Consider the following 21,696-nt stretch of genomic DNA (forward strand, 5'->3'; position numbering starts at 1 on the left):
AGTGAGAGTAGCAGTGGGGGTCAGTGAGAGTAACAGTGGGGGCCAGTGAGATGCAGTGAGAGTATCAGTGGGGGTCAGTGAGATACAGTGAGAGTAACAGTGGGGGTCAGTGAGATGCAGTGAGAGTATCAGTGGGGGTCAGTGAGATGCAGTGAGAGTATCAGTGGAGGCCAGTGCGATACAGTGAGAGTAACAGTGGGGGTTAGTGAGATACAGTGAGGGTAACAGTCAGATACAGTGAGTGTAATAATGACTAACAATGAGAGTGAGACTTTCTGGACCATTCCAGAGGGCAGATTAGAGTCAGTCACATTGCTGTGGGTCTGGAGTTACATGTAGACCAGACCAGGTAAGGATGGAAGATTTCCTTCTCTAATAAACAGCAATGGACTGGATGTTATATGGTAATATAATTATTGACGATGGTCACATGGTCTCCACTGGTCCAGGTTTTAATTTCAGATTTTTAATTGATTCAAATATCACAATGTCCATGTTGCTTCAAACCGAGAACATTAACCCAGCGCTGGGATTACTCGTCCAGGTGTATGTACAGAGATACAAAGTTAGCAACAAGAATTAGTATTCAGGTACAGACGCAGTGACAGAGAACAGTACTGAGATGCATAAAGAGTTACAGGGATTAGTACTGAGGTAGGTAATGAATGATAATTGACCCGAGTGGCCTAATGGTGATGTGTTTAGTTCCAACAGTTAAACCAGGCTCCTGTCCTGCTAAACCGACTCGAGTTGGACACTGTGCAGAATTGTGCAGAGGTGACAGTGACTGTGTAGGAAATAAGAAATGCTGCAGTAATGGTTGTGGCCATGTTTGTGTCTCTCCTCGGAAAAGTAAGATCCTTCCATTGACTTGGTCTACACTTCCTGCTGACTCGGGAAAGCAGTTAAACTAATCAAAGACCATTCACACCCCGGTTACACTCTCTTCCACCCACTTCCATCAGGCAGAAGATACAAAAGTTTGAAAACATGCACCAACAGATTCAAGAACAGCTTCTTCCCTGCTGTTATCAGACTTATGAACAGACATCTCATACTTTAGAGCGGATCTTTCTTTGCACCTTCTCTGTCGTTATAACACTATTTTGTTCATTATGTTCTATTATCCTGATGTACTTATGTAAGGTATGATTTGGATGGTTAGCTCGCAAAACACTTTTCACTCTAACTTGGGACATGTGACAATATCAAATCAAATGAAATCAAATCCAACAGCTGAACACAGGGAGAATATCATTGCATTGATGTGATTTTGAATGAGAGAAACACAGAGTGATAGTGAGACACAGTGAGTGTAACACGAAGTGTCAGTGAGATACGGTGAGAGTAACAGGGGACAGTTTTGGGACAGTGAAAATAACAACGTCTGGCAGTGAGTTGCAATGAGAATAACAGGAGGTGACAATAAGATGTAGTGAGTGGCAGTAAAATACAGTGAGAGTTAATGTGACTTGCAGTGACAGTAACAGGAACTGACATTGAGATACAGTGAGAGTCATATTGATTGATAATGTGATGGTGTGAGAGTAACAGTGGGGGTCAGTGAGATACAGTGAGAGTAACAGTGGGGGTCAGTGAGATGCAGTGAGAGTATCAGTGGGGGCCAGTGCGATACAGTGAGAGTAGCAGTGGGGGTTAGTGCGATACAGTGAGAGTAACAGTGGGGGTTAGTGAGATACAGTGAGAGTAACAGTGGGGGTTAGTGAGATGCAGTGAGAGTAACAGTGGGGGTTAGTGAGATACAGTGAGAGTAACAGTGGGGGTTAGTGAGATGCAGTGAGAGTATGAGTGGGGGCCAGTGCGATACAGTGAGAATGACAGTGGGGGTTAGTGCGATACAGTGATAGTAACAGTGGGGGTTAGTGAGATACAGTGAGAGTAACAGTGGGGGTTAGTGAGATTCAGTGAGTGTAACAGTGGGGGTCAGTGAGATACAGTGAGAGTAACAGTGGGGGTTAGTGAGATACAGTGAGAGTAACAGTGGAGGTCAGTGAGATACAATGAGAGTAACTGTGACGAGCATTGAAAGGAACAGGAAGAGGCTTTGGGATGCATTGAGTGTGATACTAAGAGATAGTGTGACACACCAAGAGTAACAGTGAGTATCAGTGCGGGTAATAATGAAGAACAGTGAGCGTGAGGCTTTCTGGACCATTCCAGAGGGCAGATTAAGAGTCAGTCATGTTGCTGTGGGTCTGGAGTCACATGTAGACCAGACCAAGTAAGGATGGCAGATTTCCTTCCCTAATGAACAGCAATTAACCAGATGTTTTATGGTAATAAAATGATTGACGATGGTCACATGGTCTCCACTGGTCCAGGTTTTAATTTAGATTTTTAATTGATTCAGGGTGGCACGGTGGCTCAGTGGTTAGCACTGCTGCCTCACAGCATCAGGGTCCCCGGTTTGATTCCAGCCTTGGGTGACTGTCTGTGTGGAGTTTGCACATTCTCACCGTGTCTGCGTGAGTTCCCTCCGGGTGCTCCAGTTTCCTCCCACAGTACAAAGATGTGCAGGCCAGGTGAATTGGCCAAGCTAAATTGCCCATTAGTGTTAGGTGCGTTAATCAGAGGGAAATAGGTCTGGGTGGGAAACTCTTCAGAGGGTCAGTGTGGACTAGTTGGGCCGAAGGGCCTATTTCCACACTGTAGAAAATCTACTCTAATCTAATCAAATATCACAATGTCCATGTTGCTCCAAACCGAGAACATTAGCCCAGCGCTGGGATTACTAGTCCAGGTGTATGTACAGAGATACAAAGGTAGCAACAAGAATTAGTATTCAGGTACAGACGCAGTGATAGGGAACAGTACTGAGATGCATAAAGAGTTATAGGGATTAGTACTGAGGTAGGTAATGAATGATAATTGACCCGAGTGGCCTAATGGTGATGTGTTTAGTTCCAACAGTTAAACCAGGCTCCTGTCCTGCTAAGCCGACTCGAGGTGGACTCTGTGCAGAATTGTGCACAGGTGACAGTGACTGTGTAGGAAATAAGAAATGCTGCAGTAATGGATGTGGCCATGTTTGTGTCTCTCCTCGGAAAGGTAAGATCCTTCCATTGACTCGGTCTACACTTCCTGCTGACTTGGGAAAGCAGTTAAACTAATCAAAGACCATTCACACCCCGGTTACACTCTCCTCCACCCACTTCCATCAGGCAGAAGATACAAAAGTTTGAAAACATGCACCAACAGATTCAAGAACAGCTTCTTCCCTGCTGATATCAGACTTATGAACAGACTTCTCATACATTAGAGTGGATCTTTCTTTGCACCTTCTCTGTCGTTATAACACTATTTTGTTCATTATGTTCTATTATCCTGATGTCCTCATGTAAGGTATGATTTGGATGGTTAGCTCGCAAAACAACACTTTTCACTCTAACTTGGGACATGTGACAATATCAAATCAAATGAAATCAAATCCAACAGCTGAACACAGGGAGAATATCATTGCAATGATATGATTTTGAATGAGAGAAACACAGAGTGATAGTGAGACACAGTGAGTGTAACACGAAGTATCAGTGAGATACGGTGAGAGTAACAGGGGACAGTTTTGGGACAGTGAAAATAACAACGTCTGGCAGTGAGTTGCAATGAGAATAACAGGAGGTGACAATAAGATGTAGTGAGTGGCAGTAAAATACAGTGAGAGTTAATGTGACTTGCACTGACAGTAACAGGAACTGACATTGAGATACAGTGAGAGTCATATTGATTGATAATGTGATGGTGTGAGAGTAACAGTGGGGGTCAGTGAGATACAGTGAGAGTAACAGTGGGGGTCAGTGAGATGCAGTGAGAGTATCAGTGGGGGCCAGTGCGATACAGTGAGAGTAACAGTGGGGGTTGGTGCGATACAGTGAGAGTAACAGTGGGGGTTAGTGAGATACAGTGAGAGTAACAGTGGGGGTTAGTGAGATGCAGTGAGAGTATCAGTGGGGGCCAGTGCGATACAGTGAGAGTAGCAGTGGGGGTTGGTGCGATACAGTGAGAGTAACAGTGGGGGTTAGTGAGATACAGTGAGAGTAACAGTGGGGGTTAGTGAGATACAGTGAGAGTAACAGTGAGGGTTGGTGCGATACAGTGAGAGTAACAGTGGGGGTCAGTGAGATACAGTGAGAGTAACAGTGGGGGTCAGTGAGATACAGTGAGAGTAACAGTGGGGGTTGGTGCGATACAGTGAGAGTAACAGTGGGGGTCAGTGAGATACAGTGAGAGTAACAGTGGGGGTTGGTGCGATACAGTGAGAGTAACAGTGGGCTCAGTGAGATACAGTGAGAGTAACAGTGGGGGTTAGTGAGATACAGTGAGAATAACAGTGGGGATTAGTGAGATATAGTGAGAGTAACAGTGGGGATTAGTGAGATAAAGTGAGAGTAACAGTGGGGGTCAGTGAGATACAGTGAGAGTAACAGTGGGGGTTAGTGAAATACAGTGAGAGTAACAGTGGGGGGTCAGTGAGATACAGTGAGTGTAACAGTGGGGGTCAGTGAGATACAATGAGAGTAACAGTGGGGGTCAGTGAGATACAGTGAGACTATCAGTGGAGGGTCAGTGAGATACAGTGAGAGTAACTGTGACGAGAATTGAAAGGAACAGGAAGAGGCTTTGGGATGCATTGAGTGTGATACTAAGAGATAGTGTGACACACCAAGAGTAACAGTGAGTATCAGTGAGGGTAATAATGAAGAACAGTGAGCGTGAGGCTTTCTGGACCATTCCAGAGGGCAGATTAAGAGTCAGTCATGTTGCTGTGGGTCTGGAGTCACATGTAGACCAGACCAAGTAAGGATGGCAGATTTCCTTCCCTAATGAACAGCAATTAACCAGATGTTTTATGGTAATAAAATGATTGACGATGGTCACATGGTCTCCACTGGTCCAGGTTTTAATTTCAGATTTTTAATTGATTCAGGGCGGCACGGTGGCTCAGTGGTTAGCACTGCTGCCTCACAGCATCAGGGTCCCCGGTTTGATTCCAGCCTTGGGTGACTGTCTGTGTGGAGTTTGCACATTCTCCCCGTGTCTGCGTGAGTTCCCTCCGGGTGCTCCGGTTTCCTCCCACAGTTCAAAGATGTGCAGGTCAGGTGAATTGGCCATGCTAAATTGCTCAGAGTGTTAGGTGCGTTAATCAGAGGGAAATAGGTCTGGGTGGGAAACTCTTCAGAGGGTCAGTGTGGACTAGTTGGGCCGAAGGGACTATTTCCACACTGTAGAAAATCTAATCTAATCTAATCAAATATCACAATGTCCATGTTGCTTCAAACCGAGAACATTAGCCCAGCGCTGGGATTACTAGTCCAGGTGTATGTACAGAGATACAAAGGTAGCAACAAGAATTAGTATTCAGGTACAGACACAGTGATAGGGAACAGTACTGAGATGCATAAAGAGTTACAGGGATTAGTACTGAGGTAGGTAATGAATGATAATTGACCCGAATGGCCTAATGGTGATGTGTTTAGTTCCAACAGTTAAACCAGGCTCCTGTCCTGCTAAGCCGACTCGAGTTGGACACTGTGCAGAATTGTGCACAGGTGACAGTGACTGTGTAGGAAATAAGAAATGCTGCAGTAATGGTTGTGGCCATGTTTGTGTCTCTCCTCGGAAAGGTAAGATCCTTCCATTGACTCGGTCTACACTTCCTGCTGACTCGGGAAAGCAGTTAAACTAATCAAAGACCATTCATACCCCGGTTACACACTCTTCCACCCACTTCCATCAGGCAGAAGATACAAAAGTTTGAAAACATGCACCAACAGATTCAAGAACAGCTTCTTCCCTGCTGATATCAGACTTATGAACAGACTTCTCATACATTAGAGTGGATCTTTCTTTGCACCTTCTCTGTAGTTATAACACTATTTTGTTCATTATGTTCTATTATCCTGACGTCCTCATGTAAGGTATGATTTGGCTGGTTAGCTCGCAAAACAACACTTTTCACTCTAACTTGGGACATGTGACAATCTCAAATCAAATGAAATCAAATCCAACAGCTGAATACAAGGAGAATATCATTGCAATGATGTGATTTTGAATGAGAGAAACACAGAGTGATAGTGAGACACAGTGAGTGTAATACGAAGTGTCAGTGAGATACGGTGAGAGTAACAGGGGACAATGTGGCAATGTCTGGCAGTGAGTTACAATGAGAATAACAGGAGGTGACAATCATATGTAGTGAGTGGCAGTGAAAAACAGTGAGAGTTAATGTGACTAGCACTGACAGTAACATGAACTGACATTGAGATACAGTGAGAGTCATAATGAATGATAATGTGATGGTGTGAGAGTAACAGTGGGGGTCAGTGAGATACAGTGAGAGTAACAGTGGGAGTCAGTGAGCTCGTGAGAATATCAAAGACTGTCAGTGAGACAGTGGGAGTAACAGTGGGGGGGGTCAGTGAGATACAGTGAGAGTAACAGTAGGGGGTTAGTAAGATACAGTGAGAGTAACAGCGGGGGTTAGTGAGATACAGTGAGAGTAACAGTGGGGGTTAGTGAGATACAGTGAGAGTAACAGTGGGGGTCAGTGAGATACAGTGAGAATAACATTGGGGGGTCAGTGAGATACAGTGAGAGTAACAGTGGGGATTAATGAGATATAGTGAGAGTAACAGTGGGGATTAGTGAGATACAGTGAGAGTAACAGTGAGTGTCAGTGAGATAGAGTGAGAATAACAGTGGTGGGTCAGTGAGATACAGTGAGAATAATAGTGGGAGGGTCAGTGAGATACAGTGAGAATAACAGTGGGGGGTCAGTGAGATACAGTGAGAATAACAGTGGGGGATCAGTGAGATACAGTGAGAGTAATAGTGGGCGTTAGTGAGATACAGTGAGAGTAACAGTGGGGATTGTGAGATACAATGGGAGTAACAGTGGGGGGTCAGTGAGATACAGTTAGAGCAACAGTGGGGGTTAGTGAGATACAGTGAGAGTAACAGTGGGGGTGTGTGAGATACAGTGAGAGTAACAATGGGGGTTAGTGAGATACAGTGAGAGTAACAGTGGGGTCAGTGAGATACAGTGAGAATAACAGTGGTGGGTCAGTGAGATACAGTGAGAGTAACAGTGGAGGTCACTGAGATACAGTGAGAGTAACAGTGGGGGTCAGGGAGATACAGTGAGAATAACAGTGGGGGGTCAGTGAGATACAGTGAGAATAACAGTGGAGGGTCAGTGAGAATAACAGTGGGGGGTCTGTGAGATACAGTGAGAACAACAGTAGGGGGTTAGTGAGATTCAGTGAGAGTAACAGTGGGGGTTAGTGAGAATAATAGTGGTGGGTCAGTGAGATACAGTGAGAACAACAATAGGGGGTCAGTGAGATTCAGTGAGAGTAACAGTGGGCGGTCAGTGAGATACAGTGAGAGTAACAGTGGGGGTTAGTGAAATACAGTGAGAGTAACAGTGGGGGTTAGTGAGATACAGTGAGAATAATAGTGGGGGTCAGTGAGATACAGTGAGAATAACAGTAGGGGGTCAGTGAGCTTCAGTGAGAGTAACAGTGGGGGTGTGTGAGATACAGTGAGAGTAACAGTGGAAGATCAGTGAGATACAGTGACAATAACAGTGGGGGGTCAGTCAGATACAGTGAGAATAAAAGTGGGGGGTCAGTGAGATACAGTGAGAATAACAGTAGGGGGTCAGTGAGATTCAGTGAGAGTAACAGTGGGGGTGTGTGAGATACAGTGGGAGTAACAGTGGGGGGGGGTCAGTGAGATACAGTTAGAGTAACAGTGGGGGTTAGTGAGATACATTGAGAGTAACAGTGTGGATGTGTGAGATACAGTGAGAGTAACAGTGGGGGGTCAGTGAGATACAGTGAGAGTAACAGTGGGGGTTAGTGAGATACAGTGAGAGTATCAGTGGGGGCCAGTGAGATACAGTGAGAATAACAGTGGGGGGTCAGTGAGATACAGTGAGAGTAACAGTGGGGGATAGTGTGATACAGTGAGAGTAACTGGTGGGTCAGTGAGATACAGTGAGAGAAAAAGTGGGGGTCAGTGAGATACAGTGAGAATAACAGTGGGGGTCAGTGAGATACAGTGAGAGTAACAGTGGGGGTCAGTGAGATATAGTGAGAGTAACAGTGACCAGTATTGAAAGGAAGGGCCAGTGAGATATATTGAGACTGATACTAAGAGATAGTGTGATACAATAAGAGTAACAGTGAGTGTCAGTGAGATACAGTGTGAGTAACAGTGAGATATAATGAGAGTAATAATGAAGAACAGTGAGTGTGAGACTTTCTGGACCATTCCAGAGGGCAGATTAGAGTCGGTCACATTGCTGTGGGTCTGGAGTCACATGTAGACCAGACCAGGTAAGGATGGAAGATTTCCTTCTCTGATAAACAGCAATGGACTGGATGTTTTATGGTAATATAATTATTGACGATGGTCACATGGTCTCCACTGGTCCAGGTTTTAATTTCAGATTTTTTTAAATAGATATTTTTATTGAAAATTTAACATGGTTTTACAAGTTTACAAAATAAAAATAAACTCAAGTATAAACATTGATATACAATTAAATCTAAATTAGAACAAAATTTAACAAAAGAAAAATACAGAGAGAAAAAAAACAAAACTCAACTAACTACTAATCTAACCTACAACTAACCAGAGTGTATAATTAAGTCTCTTACATTATTCAAATAAGAGAAAAAAAACCGACTGATATCACAGCAATTGGGTAGTAAGATACATGCTCGGAATGTGTTAACATCAAATGTAATAAAACCCGTATTCTTGCGGGATTCCTCTCCTAAGGGGCCCCGGACCAGCCAGGTTTGTAATCTCAATTAAATAAAAGCCCTTGTTAGGATAGCCGAAATATCTATATTTATGTAATTCAAGAAGGGCTGCCATATTTTATAAAATAATTCGGTCTTTCGGTGCACCATATTTATAAGGAAGTCAAGGGGAATACATTCCATAATTAATCTGTACCAATTTGAAAGTCCGGGGGGCCCTCAGCCACCCAGTTCACCAAAATATTTTTCCTTGCACAGAAAGAGAGAATAGAAAATAGTCTCTTCCCTTACATGTCCAGGGAGGGAAAGTTCGAAAAGCCCAAAAGGAGAGATACAGGGTCCACTTTAATTTCCGTTCCTAAAATTTCTGTCAGAGTACTTGCTACTTTAGTCCAATATCTACGGATCTTATGACAGGTCCATAAGCAATGTACAAGAGTGCCCACCTCTATTTTACATTTGGGACACATTGGAGATGCTCCTGCCTTAAATTTTGCCAATCGATCCGGTGCTATATGGGCCCTATGAAGTATCTTCAGCTGGATAGCCTGGGTTCTGTTACAGATAGTAATTCTTCTAGCATTTTCCCAAATGTCATTCCATGTTTCTATAGAGATTTCTAGTCCCAAATCCTGATCCCATGTTTTAAGCAGATTGTCCATATCTCCCGATACTTCATCATGTAGTAAATGATAAATAGTACTGATGGAGGATACCCCCATTGGTCATAGGACACGACATTCTCTATCTGATTTATAAAGACTATCTAATAACGTAGTCTTCTTCTGTATATAATCTCGAATTTGGAAGTATCGATAGAGGTCTCCCATTAGGTAATCTGAATTTCTGACGCAGCTGTTCAAAAGACATCAGGACCCCATCTTTAAATAGGTCCCCGAGACATGAGATACCCCTGGATCTCCAGAGTTTAAAAGTGGCATCTGTAAACCCCGGTTGGAATCCCCATGCTCCCACTATCTGTGCGTAGGGGGATGTTTTCTGTGAATTACCCTCATTTTGCCACATTATATTCCAAACTTTAATTGTGTTTAGTATTATAGGGTTTTTACAGTGATCTGTAATGATTATCTTCTTGTCTGAAAATAAAAGGTTAATAAGTGGGCATTTTCCTGATGAAGGGCTTTTGCCCGATACGTCGATTTCGAAGCTCCTTGGATGCTGCCTGAACTGCTGTGCTCTTCCAGCACCACTAATCCAGAATTTTACTTGAGAAGCTTCAATGTCCAACCAGATTGATTGTGGATCAGACAAGACCCAATCAGCTATGTAACTTAATAGGGAACTTAACTGATATTTCCTAAAATCTGGGAAGTTCAATCCTCCCCTTGCCTGTGGATGCTGTAGCTTCTTCAGCTTAATGTGGGGCCGTCTATGATTCCAGATAAAGGAACCCAACCAGCCATATAATTTACGTAGAGCCAGCCTCGGCAGCATCACCGGAAGCATTCTCATAGGGTATAGGAGACGGGGCAGGACATTCATTTTAATTAGTGCTATTCTACCCAGCCAGGAAATTGGAAGGTCTCCCCATCGCTGGAGGTCCTGCCTTATCCTTTCCAGTAAATGCACAAAGTTAGCCTTGTATAACTGACCAAATACTGGGGTGATAAAAATACCTAAATATAAGAAACCCTCCAGGGACCACCGAAAGGGAAAGTGGGATCCATCGATTAAGTGGGGTGTCATAGCAAGGCCACCCATTGGCATAGCATCCGATTTTGAGAAATTAATTTTATAGCCTGAGAATGCGCTAAATGTATTAATAACTTGGATTAGGTGAGGTACGGACATCAGAGGATTACTGAGGAATAGAAGAACATCATCTGCATAAAGGGTAATTTTATGTTTACCTGTACCAATCCTCGGGGCCGTTATATTAGGATCAGCCCGTATAGCTTCTGCTAGTGGTTCAATTATTAGCGTAAATTACAATGGCGAGAGAGGGCATCCCTGATGGCAGCCCCTACCCACACTGAAGCTATCCGAACCTAATCCATTGGTAACCACAACTGCTTTGGGATCACTATACAATGTTGAGACCCATTTGGTAAACACCTTTCCAAAGCCAAACCTTTCCAATGTGTAAAACAAATATGACCATTCAACCCTATCGAATGCCTTTTCCACGTCTAATGAGACTACTACTCCTGGTATCTTTATGGCAGGCTTGAATCACATTCAAAACCCTTATAACAGTATTGGATGCTCTACGGCCCTTAATAAACCCCGTCTGATCCTCCTTTATGTGGCAATACCCTTCCGAGCCTCAATGCTAACATTTTAGAGAGGATTTTAAAATCTCCATTTAACAAGGATATTGGTCTGTATGATGTACAATCTTCTGGATCCTTTCCTTCTTTAAGGATAAGAGAGATATTTGCCTCTTTCAGTGAAGGCGGGAGACAGCCCTGACTATATGCATAGTTATACATGTCCATAAGTGGACCAGCCAATATTTCTGTAAATCTTTATAAAATTCAGCTTGAAAACCATCTGGGCCCGGTGCCTTATCGCTCTGAAGTTGCCTGATTGGGTCAAGTATTTCTTGGATTGTTAGAGGAGCATTTAGGACCGATACCTGTTCCGGAGTTAGACCCGGAAAGGTCAGGTTTTTAAAAATGACTGCATCCTCCTAGTCCTATCTTCATAATCCTGCGATTTATTTAACTCAGAACAAAATTCTCTAAAGATTGCATTAATCCTTTTATGATCATGAGTCAGAATACCCGTACTTTCCTTGATAGACGTAATAGTCTGAGGGGCCTTTTCTTTCTTTGCAAGAAATGCTAAGTATCTACCCGGTTTGTCGCCATTTTCATATAACCTTTGTTTTGCAAATAATATTTCCCTCTTAGCTGTTAGGGTGAGCGTAGTGTTTAGAGCTGTCCTAAGGGCCGTAATCCTTTGTAATTTAATAATAGAAGGTCTATCAGTGTATGCTGTTTCAGCTGCTTTTAAGCGAGCTTCAAGCAGACGCTGTTGTTCTCCCTTTAATTTTTTCTGGGTCGCTGAGTAGGAGATGATCAAACCTCGCGTGTAAGCTTTGATGGTCTCCCACATCATTGATGGGTTGCCAACCATACCTGAATTAATTTCTAAAAACGTTTTAAATTCTTGAGAGAAGAACTTTACAAATTTACTGTCTTTCATTAGAAAGGGGTCCATACGCCAATGCCGAGGGGATGTCCCATTGTTCCTCGCCTTAGTTTCCATATATACAGCAGCGTGGTCAGAAAGTGCTATACTGCCTATTTTACAGGATGATAAGGAATTTTAAAAAATCGAAGGGGCAAAGAACATATCAATTCTGGTATGACATTTATGTGGATTGGAGTAGAAAGTAAAATCTCTGCCCTGTGGATGAGGACATCTCCATACATCTACTAATCCTAATTCTTTGTTCAGATCCACCAATTGTCTAGATCTGGGAGATACTCCTGCAGTACTTTTGGGAATCCTATCTATTTCCGGATCCATAATACAATTAAAGTCTCCCCCTATAATTGTATGATGGGCACCAAAAGCCATCAATTTTGAGAAGGCTTCCGTTATAAATTTAAAGGGGTGTGCTGGGGGGGCAATACAAATTTAAAATCCCATATTGCTCTCCATTTATAAGGGCTTTAATCAGAATATATCATCCAGATTCATCTTTTATCTGATTTAGGAGTTTGAAAGGGAAATTCTTCCGAATAAGAATAACAACTCCCCTACTTTTTGAGCTGAAAGAAGAAATAAAGGGCTGATCAAATCCACCCTCTCGTAATTTCAAGTGTTCTTTATCTGACAGGTGTGTCTCCTGTAGGAGAGCTATATCAACGCTTTCTTTCTTAAGATTTGATAATATTTTCTTCCTTTTGACTGGAGAATTACTCCCCTTGACATTCCAGGTGCACCACTTAACCGACTGATCAACCATAATCATCCGGGCAAATCCGAGACCCCTCGGGAGGGGAAATCCTATCCAGAACATCCCGAGCATAGAACATATAAAATTCACAAAAATAAAGGCTCTCTAATACACTCACAACGGTATAACAAAAAACTAGTTCTAAATATAAAACGTAATTAAATGGAGATTTCCCCCTTGTTCCCAGGGGGTATCACTTCCTCTCCAAAGGTCCATCATATCCTCTCCCAACCAATGCCCCACCCTTGACCCAGGTGCTCCTCAATAGGATGAAGATAATTCAAATATACTACAGAGCTAGGGTTAACAGTGAGCACCCTACCCCCACCCCCCCACCCACACCAACACCTGGATATATTTGGTAATGTTAATACCATGTATAAACATATATAACTATAAAATTACAACCTCAACAAGTAATAATTAAATATAATAATACAAAATAACAAGGGAAAACAACCCTGCTCCTAGAGACAGAGATAAAATAGGATGAGGTAACCACCTCCCCCCACCAACATTAACTAGACCCCCCGGCCTGTATAAATATATATATAAAAAGGGGTAGAAAATCGTTAAGTAGAGAACAAATAAATAAACCCCTCTCCCCACCCCCCAAGATAATATTAAACAGTAAGGTAAAAAAAAGGGCTTAATATAATTAAAAAAAGGGAGGGGGGATATAAACCGGAGTGGGGGGGAAAGCAAACCAACATCCATTATTTCTTACAGTTTATCTAAGAGAGTCCAAGAATTCCTTAGCCTTTTCTGGTGATCCAAAGTTATACACGGATCCTTCATGGTTAAAGCGTAGTGTCGCTGGGTAGTGTAAGGAGTACTGAATATTTAAGTCCCTTAAACGCTTCTTCGCCTCATCGAACGCCTTCCTCTTTCAGACCAGAGCTGGGGAAAAGTCCTGGAATAACATGATCTAGGATCCTTTATAGATCATAGCTTGGGAATCTTTTCCAAGATTTCTAGAGGCTTCCAAGAGCATCTGCCTCTCCTTGTAGCTCTGCAGCCGGAACAGGACTGGGCGGGGGCGCTGGTTCGAGCCGGGCCCATGCACTGCAACCCGGTAGGCCCATTCCACCCTTACCTAACCTGATCCAGCCTCCAGATTTAACAGCTGTGGAAGCCACTGCTCGAGGAACACTGTAAGCTGGCCTTCCTCCTCCCGTTCAGGAAGGCCCAGCAAACAAATATTTTATCGACGACATCAATGTGATTCTCTAAGGTCTGGACTCGCTGTTCGAGAGTCCAGACCCGATCCACAGCCGATTCTGCTATGATCTCGGAGGTCGCGGCCTTTAGCTCTGCCCCTCCGACTCAGCGCTCAATTTCTTCAATGTCTTGGCCATGCTTTTGTAGCGCGGCCGAGAGTGAATTCCATCGGCTTCGGGACTCTTCACTGAAAGCCTCGACCTTCGCGTCGAGTTTAGAGATTATTTCTGCGAGGCTCGCCACCAGCTGGGGAGGGTGGGGGAGGGGCTGCTGCCTGCTGAGAACTGCAGGCTCCTTTCCCACTAGTCATTTTCACAGGAGACTAGACTGTTTAAATTTAGTATTGAGCAACTAATTACATTAAGTAAAAACTATTTTAAATGATTTGGTGAATGTGGTGGGGGGCGGGTGACTCACTTTGCCCAGGTCTAGGGAGGAGCACTATAGACTCAGACTTGCTGGATCACCGCTATCTTGGAACCCTCTAACTTCAGATTTTTAATTGATTCAAATATCACAATGTCCATGTTGCTCCAAACCGAGAACATTAGCCCGGCGCTGGGATTACTAGTCCAGGTGTATGTACAGAGATACAAAGGTATCAACAAGAATTAGTATTCAGGTACAGACACAGTGACAGGGAACAGTACTGAGATGCATAAAGAGTTACAGGGATTAGTACTGAGGTAGGTAATGAATGATAATTGACCCGAATGGCCTAATGGTGATGTGTTTAGTTCCAACAGTTAAACCAGGCTCCTGTCCTGCTAAGCCGACTCGAGGTGGACTCTGTGCAGAATTGTGCAGAGGTGACAGTGACTGTGTAGGAAATAAGAAATGCTGCAGTAATGGTTGTGGCCATGTTTGTGTCTCTCCTCGGAAAGGTAAGATCCTTCTATTGACTTGGTCAACACTTCCTGCTGACTTGGGAAAGCAGTTAAACTAATCAAAGACCATTCATACCCCGGTTACACTCTCTTCCATTGCGTAGAAGATACAAAGTTTTTAAAACACATACCAACAGATTGAAGAACTTTTTCTCAGCTTTGAATGGCCCTCTCATATATAAAAGGTGATCTTTTTCTGTGCCTTCTCTGTAGCCTGTAACACTATATTCTGCATGCTCTTCTATTTTCCTGATGTACTTATGTGAGGTATGGGTTGCCTGAATAGCATGCAAAACAATACTTCACACTGTATCTTGTTACATGTGACAGCAAGTTGTTGGAGGGAATCCTGAGGGACAGGATGTACATGTATCTGGAAAGGCAATGACTGATTCGGGATAGTCAGGATGGCTTTGTGCGTGGGAAATCATGTCTCACAAACTTGATTGAGTTTTTTGAAGAAGTAACAAAGGATTGATGATGGCAGAGTGGTGGATGTGATCTATAAGGACTTCAGTAAGGCATTCGACAAGGTTCCCCATGGGAGACTGGTTAGCAAGGTTAGATCTCATGGAATACAGGGAGAACTAGCCATTTGGATACAGAACTGGCTCAAAGGTAGAAGACAGAGGGTGGTGGTGGAGGGTTGTTTTCCAGACTGGAGGCCTGTGACCAATGGAGTGTTGGGTCCTCTACTTTTCATCCTTTCTTGATCGGGATCTTGACCAGATGGGCCAATGGGCTGAGAAGTGGCAGATGGAGTTTAATTCAGATAAATGCGAGGTGCTGCATTTTGGGAAAGCAAATCTTTGCAGGACTTGTACACTTAATGGTAAGGTCCTAGGGAGTGTTGCTGAACAAAGAGACCTTGGAGTGCAGGTTCATAGCTCCTTGAAAGTGGAGTCGCAGGTAGATAGGATAGTGAAGAAGGTGTTTGGTATGCTTTCCTTTATTGGTCAGAGTATTGAGTACAGGAGTTGGGAGGTCATATTGCAGCTAAACAGGACACTGGCTAGACCACTGTTGTAATATTGCATGCAATTCTTATCTCCTTCCTATCGGAAAGATGTTGTGAATCTTGAAAGGGTTCAGAAAAGATTTAAAAAGATGTTGCCAGGGTTGGAGGATTTGAGCAACAGGGAGAGGCTGAACAGGCTGGGGCTGTTTTCCCTGAAGCGATGGAGGCTGAGGGGTGACCTTATAGATGTTTATAAGATCATGAGGGGCATGGATAGCATTAGATTAGATTCTCTACAGTGTGGAAACAGGCCCTTCGGCCCAATAAGTCCACACCGACCCCCCCAAAGAGTAAACCAGTCAGACCCATTTCCCTCTGATTAATGCACCTATCACTACAGGAGGTTTAGCATGGCCAATTCACCTGACCTGCACATCTTTGGACTGCTCTGTCTATGACCTGATGTTTAGATTGATTCTAATCTGAAAAGTGAGATAACAGAGTTTTACATAAATTCATGCAGTTTTTAACACTTCAGTGGTCCAGGACATTCAGCCTCGGACCTTCGGGTGACCATCCTCCAAGGTGGACTTCGGGACAGGCAGCAGAGGAAAGTGGCCGAGCAGAGGCTGATCGCTAAGTTCGGTACTCATAGGGAGGGCCTCAACCTGGACATTGGGTTCATGTCACATTACAGATGATCGCCATTGCACTACACACACACATAGATATTCCTACACACACACACTCTCACATACACATGGACACAGGTACACACAGACACCCACACACACTCTTATAGACACACACACTCCCACACTCACACATGCACCCCCTCACAGACTTAAGACACTCTGCACTCACTACACACACACACACTTTCTCACACTCACTACCCCCACCCCAGACAGACACACACCCACAGACAGACAAAGACCAACATGCACACATATATTTTGTGGGGTGAATTTGTACTTGCAGAGTTACATTGTACTTTGCTCAAAAACTGCATACATTCATGTAGAACTCCGAGCTCAAAAACTGCATGAATTTATGTAAAACTCTGTTATCTCACTTTTTAGATTAGAATCAATCTAAACATCATGGTGTAGACAGAGAACACAGGGGGCTAACATCTTCAACATATTGTCGAGCTATCACCATTGTTAACAGCTAACCCGAGAATGCACCTTTTAAAAAAGGGTTTTGTGATTTACACATGAAAGAAGTGAAACTATCACTGTATTCTAACAGATGAAAGGCTTAACAGACAATCAATTTTTCAATGTATAATTTCAGTTACATCACACTGTAAATTTTTACTATAAATTCTGGGTTACGATCGAGCCCTCCACTATCACCTGATGAAGGAGCGACGTTCCGAAAGCTAGTGTGCTTCCAATTAAACCTGTTGGACTATAACCTGGTGTTGTGTGATTTTGAACTCAGGAGAGGTTGTTAAAATCTCCAGCACAGACACAAATAGGACAGTGTATGGAAAAGGTGAGCAATCAAACTTCAAGCACATTGGATAAACAAATGACAATGACAATTCCCCAGGGCAGAATTGAGGGGTACGAGGGGTCATAGTTTGAAGATATTAGGAGGAAGGTATAGAGGAGACATCAGAGGTAGGTTCTTTACGCAGAGAGTTGTGAACGCATGGAATGTGTTGCCAGTGGTGGTGGTGGAAGCAGAGTCATTGGGGACATTTAAGCGACTGCTGGACATGAACATGGATAGCAGTGAATTGTGGGGGGCGTAGGTTAAATTATTATATTTTACATTAGGCCCAAAACAGCGTGGGCCTAAGGGCCTGTACTTTTCTATGTTCTATGTTCTATGAGAAGAGGGACAGTTAATACAGGACTGTAGGTGTTACATCTGAATGCATGCAGTATAACTAATTCAGTAAATAAGCTTGTGGCGCAGATTGGTAGGTATCACAGAGACACGGCTGCAAGGGATATGAATATTCAAGAATATGCATCCTATCAAAAAGATAGACAGGTGGGCAGAGAGGGTGGGGTTGCCTCATTAATAAGAAATTAAATTAAATTAGAAGTAAGATACAAAGTCGTGTCAGATGGTGTAGAATCTGTGTGGGTAGAATTGAGGAAACGCAAAGGTTAAAACATCCAGAGTTGGAATTATGTACAGACTTCCAAATATGGTCAGGAGCTGGGGCACAACATACACTCGGAGATAGAAAAGGTGTGTAGGAAAGGCAAGGTTCCAGTGATCATGAGGGATTTCAATATGCAGGTGGACTGGGAAAATCAGGTTGGCAGTGGATTGCAAGAAAAGGAATTTGTGGAACGTCTACGAGATGGTTTTCTGGAGCAGCTTGTGGTGGAGACCACGAGGGAACAGGTAATGGCTGAGGAACCGAGTAATTATTTTGTATCAGTCTTCACGATGGAAGACACAAATAATATCCCAAAAATTCAAGAGAGTGAGGGGGCAGAGCTGAGTATGGTGGTCATCATCAAGGAAAAGGTGCTAGGAAAACTGAATGATCTGGAGGTGAATAAATCACTTGGACGAGATGGACTAGGGGAGATGCCAAAGTTCTAGGGGAGATAGCTGAAGAGATGGTGGAGGTGTTACTGGTGATCTCTTAGGAATCACTAGAATCACGAAGGGTCCCAGAGGACTGAAAAATCACTAATATGACACCCCAGTTTAAAAAGGGAGTAAGGCAAAAGGTGGAAAATTACAGGCTGATTACCCTAACCTCGGTCATGGGTAAAATTCTGGAATCCATTGTGAAGGATGAGATTTCTGAATACTTGGAAATGTAGGGTAAAATAGGGCAAAGTCAGTATGGTTTCATCAAGGGGAGGTCACGCCTGACAAATCTGTTAGGATTCTTTGAGGAAGTAATGAGCAGCTTAGACCAAGGAGAGCAATGGATGTTATCGACCTGGACTTCCAGAAGGCCTTTAGTAAGGTGTCACACAGGAGGCTGCTGAGTAAGGTAAGGGCCCATAGTGTCAGAGGCAAGGTCCTAGCATGGAGAGAAGCTTGGCTGTGTGGCAGGAAACAGAGAGTGGATATAAAAGGGTCTTTCTCAGGATGGCAGCTGGTGAGACATAGTGTCCTGTAAGGCTCAGTGTTGGGACCACAACCTTTCACTTCCTACATTAATGATCTAGATGCAGGAACTGAGGGCATTCTAGCTAAGTTTGCAGACGATACAAAAATAGATAGAGAGACAGGTAGCATTGAGGAGGGGGAGAGGCTGCAGAAGGATTTGGACAGGTTAGGAGAGTGGGCAAAGAAGTGGCAGGTGGAGTACAATGTGGGAAAGTGTGAGCTCATGCACTTTGGTAGGAAGAATAGAGACATGGAGTATTTCAAAATGGAGAGAAAATTCAGAAGTCTGAAGTGCAAAGAGACTTGGGAGTTCTAGTCCAGGATTCTCTCAAGGTAAACTTGCGAGGTGAGTCAGTAATTAGGAAGGTAAATGCAATAACGGAATTTATTTTGAGATGCCTTGAATATAAAAGCAGAGATGTATTTCTAAGGCTCTGGTCAGACCACATTTGGAGTATTGTGCGCAGTTTTGGGCCCCATATCTCAGGAAGGATGTACTGGCCTTGGAGTGGGTCCAGAGGAGGTTCACGAGAATGGACCCAGGAATGAAAAGCTTAGCGTATGAGGAATGTTTGAGGACTCTGGGTCTGTACTCAATGGACTTTAGAAGGATGGGGGGTGATCTAACTGAAACATATAGAATACTGAATGGCCTGGACAGAATGGATTTTGGGAAGATGTTTCCATTGGTAGGAGAGACTGGGACCCGAGGGCACAGCCTTAGAGTAAAGGGAAGACCCTTTTCGAATGAACATAAGGAGAAACTTCTTCAGCCAGAGAGTGGTGAATCTATGGAATTCATTGCCACAGAAGGCTGTGGGGCCAGGTCATTGAGTATATTTAAGACAAAGATAGATAGGTTCCTGAGTATCAAGGGTTTTGGGGAGAAACCAGGAGAATTAGGTTGAGAAACTTATCAGCTATGATTGAATGGTGGAGCAGACTCAATGGGCTGAATGGCCTAATTTCTGCTCCTATGTCATATGGTCGTTTGGTTTATATATGGAAATCCCCCATTCTAACCAGTCTATAGTCTCCTTGCAGATTTGGTCCTCTCCATCCTCCCTGAATGCCGGACCACATTCCTCCTCCGATCTACATCGGTGATATTGATGTAGACTGCTCACCCTTCCCTTGAAGAGGTTCATGCAGTTGTTCTGTGATATCCTTGAGTCTGGTCCCTGGGAAGCAGTTCACCTTGCTGGCTCTCTCTGTTCCTCTAACCAACAAATCCCCGATCATTCTCTTACTCCTCTTCCTTCCATTTTGTACAGCTGTGTCTTACCTGTTGCTGTGGGCCTGGCCTCCTCCAATGACCTTTCACCTGCTTCTTACAGCAAGCTGTGCATACTTAATGTGTATTTCACACAGAATATTAAGGATTCACAGAGATCTACACAGAGTAGACAAGGGATTATTATCAAGGGAACAAAAAGTAACAAGTATGGTATAAAGGACACAGAGAGTAATAGGGACACTGAATTTATTCTGCACCTGAGTGTCTTGCCATCTTTCTTGACAAACCTATCATCATCACTCTATATTACCTTCTCCTTCCCATGTTTATCAGGTTTCCCCCTGTGTGTGTCAATACTATTCATCTCCCCCATTCCCTGTCATGGCCAGTTCCATCTTCTCATCACTCTCTGTGTAAAGAGCTTCCTTTTGAATGGCCAACTGGATTTCTTGGAGATCAGCTTATGTGGACAACTCTTCCCCACCAGGAGGAACCATTCTCTCTGTATCTTCTCGATCAAAACCGGTCATTTTAAAATGTCCGCTGGATCCTTCATTTTACATGGTAATAGAGACCCATCCTATCAATCCTTTTGTGATGTGTAAGCCTGAAATCATTTATAAATTTTCTGTCCACCCTCAAGATCTTTTTATACAATGATGACTGGAACTGCACACTGTCTTCAATTGTTCAGGCAAATCAAGTTCCTTTTGTTACTTTTCAAATCCCAGCCTCTGGAAATAAAACCAAACTGATTTTTTCTTCTTATGGCTACACTAACGTTTGGCACACCCTTTAGTGATTGGTCTATTTGTTTTCTGCTATTATTTACTTTTTTCCTTCACTTGGATTTAGCACCTCACAAGAACCCTCGGTCCCTAATTCATCCACGCTGACCAGAGATTCTAAATTAATCTAGTCCCATTTTCCAGCACTTGGCCCACATCCCTCTATATCCTTCCTATTCATATACCCATCCAGATGCCTTTTAAATGCTGTAATTGTATCAGCCTCCACCACTTCCTCCAACAACTTATTCCATATACACACCACCCTCTGTATGAAAAAACATTATCTCTTGGGTCCATTTTAAAGCTTTCCCCTCTCATCTTAACTCCATGCCCTCTAGTTTTGGACTCACCTACCCCAGGGAAAAAGATCTATCCATGCCCCTCATGATTTTATTAACCTCTATAAGGTCACCCCTCAGCCTCCGACACCCCAGGGAAAACAGCCCCAGCCTATTCAGCCTCTCCCTATCACTCAAATCCTCCAATGCGGCAACATCCTTGTTAATCTATTCTACACCTTCTCAAGCTTAACAATATCCTTCCTGTAGAAGGGTGACCAGAACTGAATGCAATATTCTAAAAGTGGCCTCACCAATGTCCTGTACAGCTGCAACATGACCTCCGAACTCCTATACTCACTGTCCTGACCAATCAAGGCAAGCATACTAAACCACTTGTCTACCTGTGATTCCACTTTCAAGGAGCTGTGCACCTTACTCATTAACGGCCTGAGATCAAGCAATCAGGGAATGGAAGTGAGCTAGACAGTGATTTTTTTTT

General features: G+C 43.5%; 1 protein-coding gene across 1 annotated transcript in view; it reads left to right on the plus strand.

Annotated features, from left to right (window-relative positions):
- The first annotated feature begins 5,606 nt into the window (after positions 1-5,606).
- LOC140463200 (uncharacterized) overlaps positions 5,607-21,696 on the plus strand; it is a 64,000-nt gene continuing 47,910 nt past the window's right edge. Inside the window, exons 1-3 of the mRNA XM_072556992.1 lie at positions 5,607-5,642; positions 13,702-13,798; positions 14,682-14,828. Coding sequence (XP_072413093.1) covers positions 5,607-5,642; positions 13,702-13,798; positions 14,682-14,828 — 280 coding nt within the window. The remainder of the gene's footprint in view (positions 5,643-13,701; positions 13,799-14,681; positions 14,829-21,696) is intronic.

Source organism: Chiloscyllium punctatum, chromosome 37 (assembly GCF_047496795.1).
Source record: "Chiloscyllium punctatum isolate Juve2018m chromosome 37, sChiPun1.3, whole genome shotgun sequence".
Classification (NCBI taxonomy): domain Eukaryota; kingdom Metazoa; phylum Chordata; class Chondrichthyes; order Orectolobiformes; family Hemiscylliidae; genus Chiloscyllium; species Chiloscyllium punctatum.